General features: G+C 41.0%; 1 protein-coding gene across 2 annotated transcripts in view; it reads right to left on the reverse strand.

Moving 5' to 3' along the window:
* vps50 (VPS50 subunit of EARP/GARPII complex) overlaps window positions 1–15,296 on the reverse strand; it is a 137,764-nt gene that overhangs the window by 26,550 nt on the left and 95,918 nt on the right. Inside the window, exons 22-23 of one of the 2 annotated variants that reach the window (XM_082520342.1) lie at window positions 12,117–12,194; window positions 11,566–11,646 (exon numbers count right to left, since the gene is read on the reverse strand). In XM_082520342.1, the coding sequence (XP_082376468.1) occupies window positions 11,566–11,646; window positions 12,117–12,194 (159 nt within the window). The remainder of the gene's footprint in view (window positions 1–11,565; window positions 11,647–12,116; window positions 12,195–15,296) is intronic. The other variant, XM_082520343.1, reaches the window with a different exon arrangement.

The raw sequence follows: 15,296 nt of genomic DNA on the forward strand, positions 1-15,296 counted from the left end.
TTATATCTGCAAATATATATATATATATATATATATATATATATATATATATATATATATATAACCTAGTCCATCCTTGGTACAAGTGCCAACTTAAATTAAATAGTACATACTGGGATGCTACAGTATTATTTGACCTGGTCATGCTATTGGCCATAAAAATAAAATGATGCAATGCTTTTCTAAAGGTATGTAGGTCTGAAAATACTAGTTATTTTAGTTTATTGCTAGGCTGTTGCTGCGCAACATGTATAATTCAGTTTTAGTGAATATAAATGAGACATTACTGTCATGAGATTAAAATTATGGGATGCTTTCATAAGGGAATATAAGTGCATAAAGGCAAAAAAGGCCTTTTTATACTGTTGCAAGGTGGTTTCCAGGAAATCTGCCATAATATATGATGCATAACTTCACTTTTTTTAGATGCAATTGTCATGAAATAAATATTACATAGTGCTTTTATAAGGTGTTATAGGTGCATAAATGTAAAAAGAAAAAAGGTCATTTTAGCCTGTTGATTTGTGGTTGCTAGGCATAATATTTGACGTAGATACAGTCCATCAGTGACCGAAGACGTACCCGTGTGCCAAGTTTGGTTGCTCAACTGCTGAACGTTTAGGAGGAGTTGGCAGACAAAGAAACAAACGCACAGACAGATTTTGTGTATTACAGTAAGATGAGTGTAACTTAGACTGCTCATGCAACAAGAATAACCTTTCAGTCATCTTTCAGCATTCTATAATTTCATATATCACCTCTCTATTATTAACTTATGAGGACAACAATGTGGCCGTGAATAGTTGCAGCTCTTATTAATAACTGACATTTAAATTCTTATGTGAAAACAAAATGTACTTACTGTATTAGTTTTAGTTTTAACTTCTAATAATGTCATTAAATGCTTTATGAAAGTATAATTAATAATCGGCAATAATTAAGTTATAAGACCTTTCATTATCTCTAGCCCAGTGCAACACTTTATACAGTTTACTGAGTGATGATTAAAGATAAAAATGATTAAAGTTCACCAGTGGGACGTGAACAAGAATTTGAATTCTTCAGTATTAAAGAAAAAAGAAATATCTACGTAAGTGTCTAAATTCTTAGTATAATCTCATGCAGCATAATGCTGCATGAGATTATAAGTGGAGCGAGAGAACAATTCCTTTCTTTGTGAGCTCACCGTGTTTTAATTATCTGTCTGGCACTTTGAAGTGGCCTTGAGTTAACAAAGCATTTTAAAACCTCTTACACTAAACGATGAGGAAAAGAAAAAACTTCCCTCTGACAGACAGTTTTGTTCTTTTGTTAGTTTGCCCTGGATAATTCCTTAACAAAGTAACAGGCAAACGCACTAAGTAAACCAAACCTTCGACTTATGAGACGTTGATATGATTCTTATTAACTAAAGATTTTTTTTTAAACTAAAACATCAATTTGGTACAGGCACAATACAATTTCCCAAACCCAAAATTGAGGCCTTCCAATAGCTTGTTTTCATCTTCACTTTCCTATTACTGAAGACTAAGATGCACAAAACTGGAGACCTGAGTATTCATCATTTCACAACAACACAGATGGAAGAAATTCAGGACTTTTACTACTTTCCCTGGAAGAACAATGAGAGCTCCACTTTCCGTTCTGAAAGCAAGACCATCTTACAATTTGAACTGAACTCCTACAATAAGCAGCCGTTTGTCTCCAGAGTTCTCATGCACACCAAAAGAGCAGAGCAGGTGCTGGGCTGTATAAACACATGAAAATAATCAACAGTGCAATACTGCAGAATCCAGTTTTATTTATTATTGTGCCTTGGTACTGTGTAATATATCTCTTCTTCAGATAGACTTCAAAATTAGTATAATTTTTCAAAAAAAAGAAAAACAAACAAACTCCACAGCATTCAATATGTTCTTTGTAAATAATAAATAAATATACATGAAGTTTAAATTCTGTACTGACATTAAAATCCAAGTAATTGCAAATGTTTTTTTACCGTAGTTTTTCTTGCAAAAGTACAAAAAAGACAGAAAATTCTCCCATTGCTGAAACCAATGTAAATGTCAGTTATGATGATGATAATGTGAACTTTGCTAACATCCAGTAGTTGAGAAAGAGCAGCTTGCCTAAATGTCCACCGTCCTCGAGGACCGGAGTATTCTCTGCAGAGACAAACGGCAAAACAAGTTTTGTTTCTGCCTGCGAGGCATTGACATCCTAATTGTTTCCCCATGTGGACCAACAGCATCATTAAATATGAAGACATCAAGCATCAAAGCCAGGCGCCGTTGTGCAATGAAACTGAGCAATGACGAGACAGCTTCTAAAACTGAATATCCGGGGAGGGAATTCAAATCAGATAAGAAGCAAAGTTTTGACTAATACAGAAAATCAGGGATGCGGGAGAAGCTGGAAGACTGTCGATCCCTGGTGTTTTTCCACTTACAGATCAAAGATGAGAGGGCTAAGATATTTAACCAGCTGAATACAAGCCTTAATGATGACAGACAATTGTATCGACATATGCTTGTGAGTGTGAGATTCTGCTGTCTTATGATATCCCCATGGGATATATTACGCTATTTCTAAAACGTCTTTCAGGGTCAAGTGCCACTAAAGCCTTCTATCGATCAGGATGAACTGTTCTTCTCTGAAAAATACTGCGTTCTGCCAGGGGAAACATTTTGCCAGCCTCCTCTTATCTCATATTTGCAATTCCAACTTAACATAGCACCCTTACTATTGAACGCAAAATCACCCGAGTGCTTCAGTTTCCAAGCAACCCTACTGCAATTGTGCAGCACAGAAACAAACAATAGCTGCTGGCTTCCTTGTTTCTTCTAAACAGCCACAGCCAGCACTGCAGGCAAAGGATTTCACATGGCTCAACAAATTCTCTGGTATTCTGGATCACGGCCCACCTCTGGTGGATAATCTATTTGATTATTAGGTTTCCCTGCATGTCCATTGGGTGATTTATTAAGTAGCATAATTTTGGTTAGCAGTCTGAGCTAATTTTGCGGTGGGTATTGGAGGCGCTGTGTGTCCACAGCTGCAGACGTCTGAGAAGACGACCTTCTCACTGAAGAAAAACAAATATAAAACCCCCAAACATTTACGTCCCTGTTACACGTCCCTACAATATCTTCACACTTGAATGGTCAACACTGTCATCTCACAGCAAGAAAATCCTGGGTTGGAATCGTCCACTCAGCTGGGGCTTTTCTGTGTGGACTTCCTGTGCAGGAGATCACTCCAGTTACTCCGGTTTTCTCCCAGAGTCTGAAGACATGCATGTTAGTTGAACTTCCTAAATTGGCTGTAGGGTGTGTGCTTGTCTGCCTGTTTGCGTTTACTCTGTCATGGACTGGCGAGAGCGTGTGACAGCTTGGATAGTATCCAGTCCCCACACAACCCTGGACTGGACAGTCTTGCCTTTGGGTTTTTGAAACAAACAGCAGGTTTGGCAAGTTTAGCTTCCCAGCCGTTCAGCTGATCAAAGCTAACTGGTAAAAAAGACAAACTTAAACTTTTAAATAATATTCCCCTGGGGAAAAAAATAATAAACCGAATGGTACAGCACACTCTGACAACTTTGTAAATATGTAATAACACTTGTCGTGGAAGAAGCGTCACGCTGGGAGTGGAAAAGTGATCTCTCAGTTCAAGTGTCTCAATCTATCGTGATTGACTGCTCACTCCTCTCCAATCCATTCCATAGAGATTTATGGCCAAGTGGAACGGACTGTCTACCAGGCAATTACTGTCAAGTGGATCCTATTGCACCTCTTTGTCACTCTAATACTAGAAATTTGGTTCTCATTAGATGAATGTCAAATGGAATTAGGGCTTTAATTTATTTTGTGTGACACCGCCCATCCTCTCCAAGCCCATCTTTGAGAACTTCTTTTCCCACAGCTGCTGGTCTCTTCACCTTCTTTGGGATGGCAAAACAACCATCTTACAGGAAGAAAAGGCTTTTGCTTGACGCGCTTTGGCTTAGAAAACTAGACATGAATATTATGCCTATTTCCAGGTCCACACTCTTCAACTCTATTACAGTAGCTTTATGTGATTTATGACTTGTAATAAGCCTCATTTGTCTATACTGGGTCTTAGTTATCTATTGACTGAAACAATTAGTTCTCCTCCTGTTGAGCCTACCCTCTCTTTGAACCAGCTTTGCTTTGATTGGCTGCCCCTCGCAAATGAAAGGTTTGAAAAGCAGTGGGTAGGAATTTGACGTTATTACATATATCTGCTCACTGTTATCATACAAAGAGTCAAGGCTAGTAAAACCTGACTGAAAATGAGGTTTCTGAGCAGTCTGAAACCCGACCCTTGAGCTCACAGGGATTACTTGTACATATGCTAATCTCATCATTTGAAACTTTGGCCATATTTAATATGAGCATCCACTATCCTAATAACACATATGACAAAAAAAAAATAAGGAAAATCCTAATAGTTCGACTGAAACCAAAATAAAATGCGCGGCGCTTGGTGTTGGGAGTAAAGATAATGCAGCATATAAATCAAAAGATTTCAACCGAAGTGCATAATTTTGTTTATCGAGTTGTGCGTCACAGTGGGAGATGTGATGACGCTTTGGCAGAAGCTGACGAGACGTTTTAGACAGGAATCTGTGTTACTGTATCCGGGGGGATATACTGTCTCCTCATTGCAGCGGAGGAGCATGACCTGCAGCTGGGCCTATCAATAAAGTGTGTGTGTTTGTGTGTGTGCGCATGTTCAACTAAAACTCCAAGAAAACATCAATTCTTGCAATATCTTGACAGCTACAGTATAAACAGGAACACCATGGTGCTTAATAGTGATCTATAATCTTTGTCACATGGCACTCCCCCTTGGATTGTTGCATCATTAACAGTGCGAGACAGCAGGCTGCGACAGAGAGGCCAGCACGGACAATGACATGCCCTCGTGAGCGACGCACAACTAATGAGTGCGTTCAGCGTGCAGTCTCTGTGTGTGTATGGGTGAAAAAGAAATGTCGTTTGTTTGTGTGCGTGTGTGTGTGTGTGTGTGTGTGTGTGTGTGTGTGTGTGCATGTGCTTTTCATGACATATAACTTGCAAGTGTTGACTGTGCCAAGCCAGTATAAAAAACCACAAAAACAACACGAGTTTAGGGGTTATCACTGTGATGCTGGGAGACACATATGAAGTCTGAGAAGTGAGTGGAAAGCATTCAGTGCTGTATAAACACCTTTGTGACAGTAGTACTATAAATCTGTAGACGTGATCATTTGCTTGTTGAAGTTCTGAATGTTTTCTCGTTTTGTGTCTTAAGACTGATACTGATACCGATATTTGGTGACCCAAAACATCGATATTCCGATACATAGGCCGATACTTTTAGTTCTTCCAGACACAGGAAGTATAAACAGATCTCCCAAACATGTTTTATCTGTTGTTATTTATTCTGTACGGATCAGCTGACTGTTGTGTTTGACGTAGTCCACATGCTAACAGGGAGGCTCCAGAGTGCTCTCTGGTGGACAAATTATGCAACACCAACACTTATAATTTTGTTAAAGGGTCTTTTTCACTCTCCTTTTATTTTTTTAAAGTTAAATTTATCAGCTGCTATATATGTTTGATATGGAGAGATCTGAAAATATTGGCTAATATTGGCTGAAAATAACAAGCAGGTGCTAGTCAGTGCAGCTTTTTTAGGTACATTTCTACAAGCAAGCTAATGTCAGATTCGTGGTGCCAACACAGAAATGACCCGACTTCTCATTGTAGTTTCAGTGCCAAGCCCAAAAAAGCCATCGTCCCACTGTACTCGAAAGACGAAAACCCCATGATCAAGCTTATGGGCGCGCAAAGACATATCTAATCAATGTATCACGACTGAGGGTAGATGGTAGAAATCGAACGGGGAAAAAAGGGAAATAATTTTCGAGCTGTATGATCTTTTCTTCATCCCTGGATCGATGTGAGCAGTGTATACTCACTCAGAAGCACCAATAAACTGCAGGACAACAAGCAGTTGTTTGTGCTGAGAGCTGAGAGGCATGTAATCTCTGGTGCACAGCTGCTAAAGAGAAGGAGGTGACAGGACAAACAGATGAGATGGAATGATAAAAATTGAAAGACGTGACGGCGAAACAGTTGCACAAATAAGTGCAATAAACCAGCGGACTGATTGAAAGATGAAGTACTGTTGGTTTGCGTAGGGAGATAAGTAAAAGGTTAGTCAACCCGGAGGTGGCTTTCCCATCATTTCGTTGCAAAAGGCAAGCCTTTGTCAGCTCTCCTCACAACGTTGCCTGCAGCAACGGCTGTCAACAGCTGTCACAGCTGAACCTTCTGGCAGCGATAATATGGCTACTGATGGGGTTCATGACATTATTCTGATATGGCAAAGTCGTCTAACCTGCCCCAAGCAGTATCACCAAAGGAGGTGAATTTTTGCAAGTGAGAATTTTAAACAGATGATAATTCTACACAGCATCCAATTCCATTTCAATGAAATAGACCGTGCGTGTGATTAAACATTATGTAACAACTGTTTTGTGTAATACAGCAACACATCCCTCCCACTCATGCTCCCTAGCCGCCCAACCTTTCAAACACTTTAAACAAAATAGTGAAAGTCCACAGTGAGTGGACTTGAAACAAAAAGTGTCAGAGCCAAGCTACCCGACAGGGTTTCAGAGAGGTAATCAAGAATATGAGAGGTAGAGAAATGGAACATAAACTAAGAGGTGATCTTTTACTTTCCCAGTGGAGTCCTAATTTAAACCGAAGGCACGCTGTACCTGAGACCAGATGAGATGGAATCTCGCTGGTGCTCATATGGGACTCTGTGTCATTACGAGCACATTGGTTTTGGAATCAGACAGTTGCGATGGCAAATCAGGTGAACAAAACCGCAAGGATTCAGCAGCTCAATTGACATGCAGTGTGCAATTAACTTTATAATGTGTTTACAAATGAGGTCTTCCCTGTCACGATCTCTGGAGTGTGTCAGTTTATGTATCTGTATGCAGGTAGAATAGTTTCTGTACTCTGTAGAAATACATCAGCATGTTCACTGTGCGGTTAGGTTACCAATCTTTAAAAAACAAGATAGAGAAGGATTTATAGTCCGCCTCATCTAAGAGAACAAGCTTCTGCGAGATTTATGTGAGTAGGTCATGATGTAAAACACAGAAGAGTAAAAGGAGAGCAAGACAAGGACGAAAAAAAGAGACAAAATAGGGAGTGCTGTGTTAGTTTGGAATATAGGGCATTTTCCCAACATTAGATGATTTATTAAGATGAGCTAAAATAGCTTTGCATGAGACAAGATGGGCTGAAAGCATTTGCCACTACTAGAGCTGGGCGATAGAACGATAACGATATGTATCGCGATATAACTTTTACTCGATAGAGAAATTAAGCTATCGCGATAGACCTCGCCGCTCTTGTCCTCAAAAAAAAAAAAAAAAAAAAAAAGGTCAGCCAATCCAAATTAAGTAGCGCAGAGCCGCAGCGTCACGGCCGCAGCGTCACGTCGCGTGACTTGTTACGTACAGCACAAGTGCCAAGCCGCACGTGTGTTTGTTTGGGAAGCAGCCAGCGGGTAATGGAGGAAATGAGTGTGCCGACTAGAAAAATCAACCGAGCGTGACCGAAGAGAAAACAGATGATGGTTCCAATGCCGGAGAGATTGTCAAACGGAAGAGCCAAAGAAGTTCCGTAGTGTGAAGGTATTTCGGCTATTTCAAGTCTGACAAAAATAGAGTAGCGTGCACTGTAAATTGTGCCGAAAGCAAGTCTGGAAATACAATAAACTGGTGCATGCGTCACACTGCGCCACGTTATTGTTTCAGTGAAATGAATTTCTACAATACTGTTACTGTTAATTCTACTCTCTGCAGTGTTTAAATGCTTACATATACACACAGTTACTGTCCCTCCACACTTACGACTCGGTTCTGCTTCTATGCCCCAGCTTTGTTTACTTTTTCCCACCGAGGCTTCTAGACTTCTGATTGGCCAACATTTAGGCACGGTTAGGAATCTAGCGCCACCTGCTGCTTTGGCATGTTCATAGCAGCGTTTTCCTTCATTTCTGCCTTTATGTGTGGACGGGATTCTTTTTTAAAACGAAAATGGAAAATCTCCGTTTTCAAAAATACCCGTGTACGTGTGGACGTAGCCTCAGTCTCTGACTGGAAGCGCTAATTCGTCATTCGGCTTTTGTCAGACTAAAGTAACTGTTAAAACTGTTTGAAAAGCTCAGCTATACAACAAGGAGAGATTGAGAATTTCCTTTTAGTTCTCAGTTTATTTGATATTGACAAAAGTTAGTCAGTTTTGTCTGTTCTTCTGTAAAACAAACTAAGATTTATTTTTAGAATTAATATTTTGTTTCTAAGTGGAACTGACAATTTAGTCTGTTTCGTTTGTCCTATTTTGAAACTTAAACGCTTTAGCGGCTGCCTTTTGTGTAGTTTGCAATATTTGCCTTTATTTATCTGAAAAAGTCTCATGTTCCTTAAGTACATCTACCCTGTTGAACTTATTATGGGAAATAAATATTTAAATAAAAACAAGCTGCTGATTATTTAAGATAAGATAAGATAAGATAGAACTTTATTAATCCCTCGGGTGGGTTCCTCTGGGAAATTCGATTTCCAAAAAAGCACAGCACCGACAGAAGTTACTGAGTTATACACACACACATATATATAAATACAGAGACAATATAAATAAAATATACGAAGGGGATAAATAGAATAAATAGGAATAAAAATAAAAATACAAGTGAATTGCACATTTCAAGTATTGAGTCTATTGCACCGTTGACTATTTACAAAAGTATTGCACAAAAGGTATTGTACAGTGAGGTGAAGAGGCACTACAGCTTAGTTGTTCCCTCCTTTGTCCTCCTGTTTCCCCTCCCTCTCCCCACCAGAGAGGAGTTAAACAGTCTGATGGCGTGTGGGACAAAGGAGTTTTTAAGTCTGTTAGTTCTTGTCTTTGGGAGAAGCAACCTGTCACTGAACAGACTCTTCTGATTGTTTATGGCCGTGTGCAGAGGATGCCTGGCATTGTCCATAATGTCCATCAGTTTCTTTAATGTCCTTTTCTCTGCCACTGTCACCAGAGTGTCCAGCTTCATGCCGACCACAGAGCTAGCCCTCCTGATCAGTTTCTCCAGCCTGGATGAGTCCTTCTTTGCTGTGCTGCTCCCCCAGCACACCACAGCATAGAAATAGAAATATTTCACATTTTACTTGTGAGCAACGGCACATTTAAATCTTACAAATATAGTTATTTGGCTTATATCGTGATAGATATCGTTATCGCCTGAAATGAAAAAAACATATCGTGATATGAAAAAATCTCATATCGCCCAGCTCTAGCCACTACACTGGAGAAAGGATGGGAAGTTACAAAGCCAGACTGCATCGCTCCTCCAAGGTGGTTGGAAATGGCTCTTAATCAGGGGGCAAAGTGATATGATTTTGCTTATTTGAAATATGAATGCGCATCCGTGTGCTTTCGGGTTAGCACGCTTCTGTCTTCTGAGAGGACTCGTGGGCTCACAGAAACAGAAATGCCTCAGTGCAATTCGACTCAGTTCTTTTTGTTCTCTTTATCTCTCTGCTTTCAGTTTGTCTGTTTATCTGCGTCCATTTGATCAGCTGAAAAAGTGAACACATCACCCGCAGGCCTGTCTGATATTGGAAAACAGCTCACAGTTTACTCAGAAAAGTACTCAGGTGTAAATAGTCACTATTGGGCCCCCTGAAGGGAGAAAACATGCAGCAGCATACAACAATTTAAAGTTTAGATCTTTATTCTTTCCTCCGCCTTCATGATTCATAACTCTGTTTTTTGCTTTTTGTTTTCTTCTTCTCGTCAGACCACCTCCAAACTGTGAAGCTATAGAGACTACAAGCAAGTAGCAAGAAAATTGCCATTATGGGGTTTTGTAAAACAAAGCAATAATGTGCTGCTAACTGTTGAGGGAAGAGAAAAAAAGAAGAGGAAAGTGAAAAAGAGAAAAGTGCCAATATTCTTGGGCTTTCGATGTATATTCAGTCCAAACCTTCCTGTTTCGGTGCAACAACCACAGTTCACAAAGGTGGAAAGATTTAAAGTTATTTTTCAAAACAAAATCCTGACACGACAGCCGTTGCTTTCCCCATTTACCAGCATGCAACGAAAGCTTTCTCCAAAGCAAATGATTTATAGCACTTGTACTAGAAGCAGACTGCAAACGGAAACCAAGCAGGGTAAAGAACAGAAAGTTGTATCCTCAGCTTATTCACAAACACAGATTACCAGGTAAGGTAAGAAATCTGTATTTCTTTACCTAAATACACACTTACTAACACCTACTAACAAGTAGCTGCCTGTAGCTACATCACACCTGACATGACGCTTACTCGTTGTTACTTGAGTAACTCCAAAAGCACAGTGGGAGGCAGAGCTGTCAGTGATCAGGCTCCACTCCCGTGGAAGAAGTTCCCACTTTGGGTTTAGCTGGCAGACACCTTGGGTGTATAACTTTACGATGAGGCCTATAGTAAAGGTTTGCTCAAGTGACCTAGAACCTTCCTTTAGCTTTGCTGTTTAGGCTGCTAGACAAAATATCATGAAGTACTGAACACATCTCCTCTACTTTGCTCTGCATACATTCATATGTGACTATTGCACTTCATTAGCGTTCAGTCTTTCTCTCTCCTGCAGTTTGGGCTTTTTCCTTCTCCGTCCTTGCTCTCTGTGTGTTTTCCATCAGTATCTGTGCCTCAGGAGCAACATGATCCTTATCTGTGGTTACTGTCCCTACCAGCCTGAAGGGAGTTTATAGTTATTTAGTTTGTTGTTTCTCTTCGGTCTTTGCCTCTTAGTTTTCCTCTAATGCTAATGAGTTGAGGCAGATGGTTGCCTTTCCCTAAGCCTCATCCTGCTGGAGATTTGGTCCACTGCAAAGGGAGTTTCTTCTCTCTACCACCACCAAATGCACGCTCACACGGGATTGTAGGGTTTCTTGCTATGATAATGCAAAATAGGCCACGAAAGGCATGCAAATAAAAGGCAGAAGCAAGAGATGACAGTTGTATGATCATGTAACAGGAGAGACAGACTGCAGAAAGACACATTATCAGGCAAAAGGTGGACAGCACCACACTAATTGTCACTATGTAATATCACAGTGAGGAGCAGCGCTAGAGAGCCCTAATGGAATAACACACATATCCACCCTGGCCTGCCCATTTAAACAGAGGGAGGTGTACACGAGTCTGAGTGACCACCGGCCAGATAATGATGACCCATAATGCATGTTGTGACACCGGCTGTGGGCTCTCTAAACAATGAGACCACACGTACAGCATGGTCAGTACGGACAGAATGGATGGCCAAAAAGTGAGAGGAGCGACATTAAGAGGAAAGAGGTGCATAAGGATGGGAGGACAGAGGCGTGAGATGGTGTGTTTGTGTCAGAAAATGAGACAGACAATGAGATAATGCACGCTGGTAAAAGAGTGAACAGAAGAGAAGGTGAAAGAGGAAGAGCGAGACGCAGTCTTACCATATCAATGAGGCTCTCCTGGATCCGGTTCAGTGTGGTTCTCAGTCTGCTGCTGATAAGGCCCAGACCTGATGACTCATACTGTAGAATAGACACAGACACACACACAGAATGAGTGTTTGAAATGTGCACAAAAATCTTCCCTCTATAAGAACACACACTTCAACAGAGTGTAAAAATCACGCTCACACCGGGACATCTGCTCTCATCTCACGTAGTCAGAGACAAAAGAGACTTCGCTTTCTGCTTCTAGCCAACTCTAATCCTAAAGAGGGAGGAGCAGCTGGGAAGAACCAACATCAACAATCAGACAATCACGCTGACAACAGAAGGTGACAGACAGAGCTCAGAGAAAAACGAAGCGGAGAGGGTGAAAGCGAAGAAACCTCAATGCAAATGCTTCTGAAATCACTCCGAGATGTGCTCGATGTCGCCTGTGAAAGCAAATCGCGCACATCTTAAGGGCTGGAAAACAACCACACCACGCATGCTGGATTCTCTAAGCAGCACAACCGTGAAGTAGTCGGAACACTTCAGGTTGTGCCTCTTACCAAGCAGGCAGGGCCCACAACCCTGGCGGTGCCCGCCTCTCTGCTGCCGTGAGCTTGCAAAGATGGGCTTGGGACGGGCTTACGGATGACGAACGGATAGCAAGAAAGGAAAAACAAAAAGCAAAAGCTTCAAATTAAAGACTCTGGAAGAAGAAAACACAACTAGAAAAAAAAAAAACAGAAATATGAAAGCAAACAAACATAATTCGATTAAATGAAGTAGTAAGTGGAATTTTTCTGTTCACAAACTTTTTAAGTTTTCCATTTATGACCAGCAGGAGCTTAGTAAACCGGGACTCATCAGTTTGTAGTGTGTAGCAGCTGAACATGCAGAGAGGTGGCATTGTGAAAACCCGATGCCCCTTTAATCTCTCTCAGTTTAGTAACATCTTAGAATTAAGTGTCACTGCTGTGTGTGTCCTTCTTGCTTTTTGTTTAAGCTACAAATACCAACAGACCAAATGTTCACAGACCGCCTTGTAAAAAATCTCAATGAGACGTTTTGTTGAAACTGAACTTCTTTTTCACATATTAAATGGGATGAAATGTCTAGTTAAAAATCTTTACATTGACAGAAAGGGCAGTTTCACTGCTTTTGGCCCAACTGAAATCAAAGCCGGTTGTATGTGTGTGGCATCCCTGACCTTGATAGTCAGTGACAGACTTTAAAAAGCTCTCAGGTTGTTCATATTGCTTTTAGAAACTTTTAAACACATGGAAGGGCATCAGGAGGAAAAACACACATCTAGTAGTTGTCGATGTCAGCGTGGGTTTGAGATACATGCTGTTTGGCAGAGGCTGTTCAGTGACCATTGTTTAGGTAGGAGGAAGTAGAAGTGACAGTTTTTGGGATGTAGGTTTTTTTTTTGGCTTCAGTTTTGAAGATTCTGGTGCAGTCGGGCGTCGTTTGGTTTTATTGTAGGCCACAGGTGAGAGTCTGTACTGCTGCACAAGATAAATAACATCCAGTACGAGTGGCAACTAGGAGTTGAGAGTGAACCCCTTTTTCATTTCAGTAGGCAGCCTTTACCCCCGACCATTTCTGCCATCGTTACTCAAAATGAAAATATTCTATTGTCTCCATTTGCCTTCCATCTTTCAATTCACACCTCTTTTTGCCCTTTTCGTACTATAGCCCTCCACGGCGTCTTCCCAGAGCTAAAACCGAAGATTCCCCCCCCCTTGAGGTTCAGCTTTCTACAATTTTCAAACATTAATCACTTTTCTCAAAACTGTGTTAGCAAATCTGCCTGTCACAGCCCCTGGAGCAGAAAACCCAGCTACTATTGACGACGGAGAATCTGCGAGCAGGGCGCATAATACATCTTTAGCATGTGTGACACCGTCAAAAGCGCGGCTTGCCTTAACAAGGCAAACACACGCAGATAATGAGTGTATTTACCCTTTTGAATATTAATGCCACACATTACTCTTCAAGTGGGGGAGTCAAGCAGGCCCATCTTGATTCCAGCTGTGTAAGGAGAGCAGAGCCTATAGGTCAAAACGCCAGCGTATGTGACTAGCAATTTCCAGGAGCTTTTTAAAGATTCATGGGGACATTAGCATTTAGCTGTCGGTGGCTCTTCAAGTGAGACCATTAATGAAAACGGCTGGGTTCATGAAGTGACACTTTGAGGTCTAGAGTGGATGCGGTGGATAAATAGTGGTGGTAAAAGTTACAGAGTGATGCAAACAGAGAGTGAAAATGACACGGGAAGATGGTGAGAGTAACAAGCATGAAGAAGAAAAATTAGATTAAGCTTTTGGGAATGTAGACGGTAGAAAGAAATGGCTGAAGGAGCCGGCTTAAGCAACAAAAAAATGATATACGCTTAAAGACAAGGTAGGCAATGATACTGAGAGGCTGACATATTCTGCATCGGTGACAGTGACCCACTGACAACTTATCAACTCTCAACCTTTCCTCATTTCTCCTTGACACACACACACACGCACGCAAGCCAATAATCCGAGTTGGAGGGGCCCCCGTGGAGCTTTCATCCCCGTTATCTCTTCCACCTCAACGGGATAGAAGTCATTTTGTTGCCATCATTATTGCATCCCTGAGGGTGATACTGACACAAATGCTGTTTTCTTCTTTCTTTGTGAGGCACAGTATAAATGACATAATAGCCTTTAGATTGAGTGGAGGGACCGGGCTCGCAGACTGCATCCTATCGTTCAGCTTGAATTTTTACTGTGAGACAGACAGTAATGAGAAAAGATGGAAGCGGTGGTTATTTCACATCTCACTGTATATCATCTAATAAACATTTAAAAAAAGAAATAATAAATGCAGGCAATCTCCATAAAGCACCTTACTACTGATGCAGCAGAAGTAATATTAAGCAATTTGTGTCAAGAAGTTATATTCTGGAGCTTTGGAAATGAGTATGAAGGTAATTTCACAACAACAGAACATCTACACTGCGACCGCAGACGCAGTCGGCATTACAATGAGCAAAAACAAAAATTCTTGATTACTTATGAGGTTTACTTAACTCACAAGATTATACTTTTTCCCCCAGCTTTTCCCTGTTTCATCTTTTATGGAGCTTTTTTTTTTTTTTTTAAATTTGCCATTATTGGGAAAGACATTCAGATGCATCCGGAACAATCAGAAAACAGCAGTCAATGAGGCAACCGTGGAAGCGCCAAAAATAAATGCAGTTCCTGGAGTGGCCTCTTGAGTCTGTCTCCAAAAGTGAGTTAAGCAACACAGACTTCCATCAATTTTCTGCCACTTATCCGAGTCTGGGTCACGGGAGCAGCAGTGTAAGCAGATACCCCCAGCTGTCTTTTCTAGCATCAAGCCAGCCCAGATATATAACCCTGCCAGCATATCCTGAGTTTGCCCACAGGACATCTTCCCCATGGCAGCTTCGCTTTCACACCCAGCTCTGTTTTCTGTACAACAGACTGATACCGCTTCTGTATCACTGCAGATAATACATCAGTCAATCTTTTTGTCTTTTTCTCCTGCTCCGCTCTCTCCATCACTTGTGAATGAACTTCATCGCTTGCGACAGAAATTCCTGCCTGACCAGGGATAGGTATTGGGGGTTTTTTCCAGTTAATGATCATGGTTTCAGACTTTGGAGGTGCTGATTCTTTTTCCCAGTTTTCTCACAAAAACAGAGAAGTGACAGAGTCTGACGCTTGGCTGCGACTCCAAAGTTT

This window comes from Aulonocara stuartgranti (genome assembly GCF_965226115.1).
Source record: "Aulonocara stuartgranti genome assembly, chromosome: 22".
NCBI classification, from domain to species: Eukaryota; Metazoa; Chordata; class Actinopteri; order Cichliformes; family Cichlidae; genus Aulonocara; species Aulonocara stuartgranti.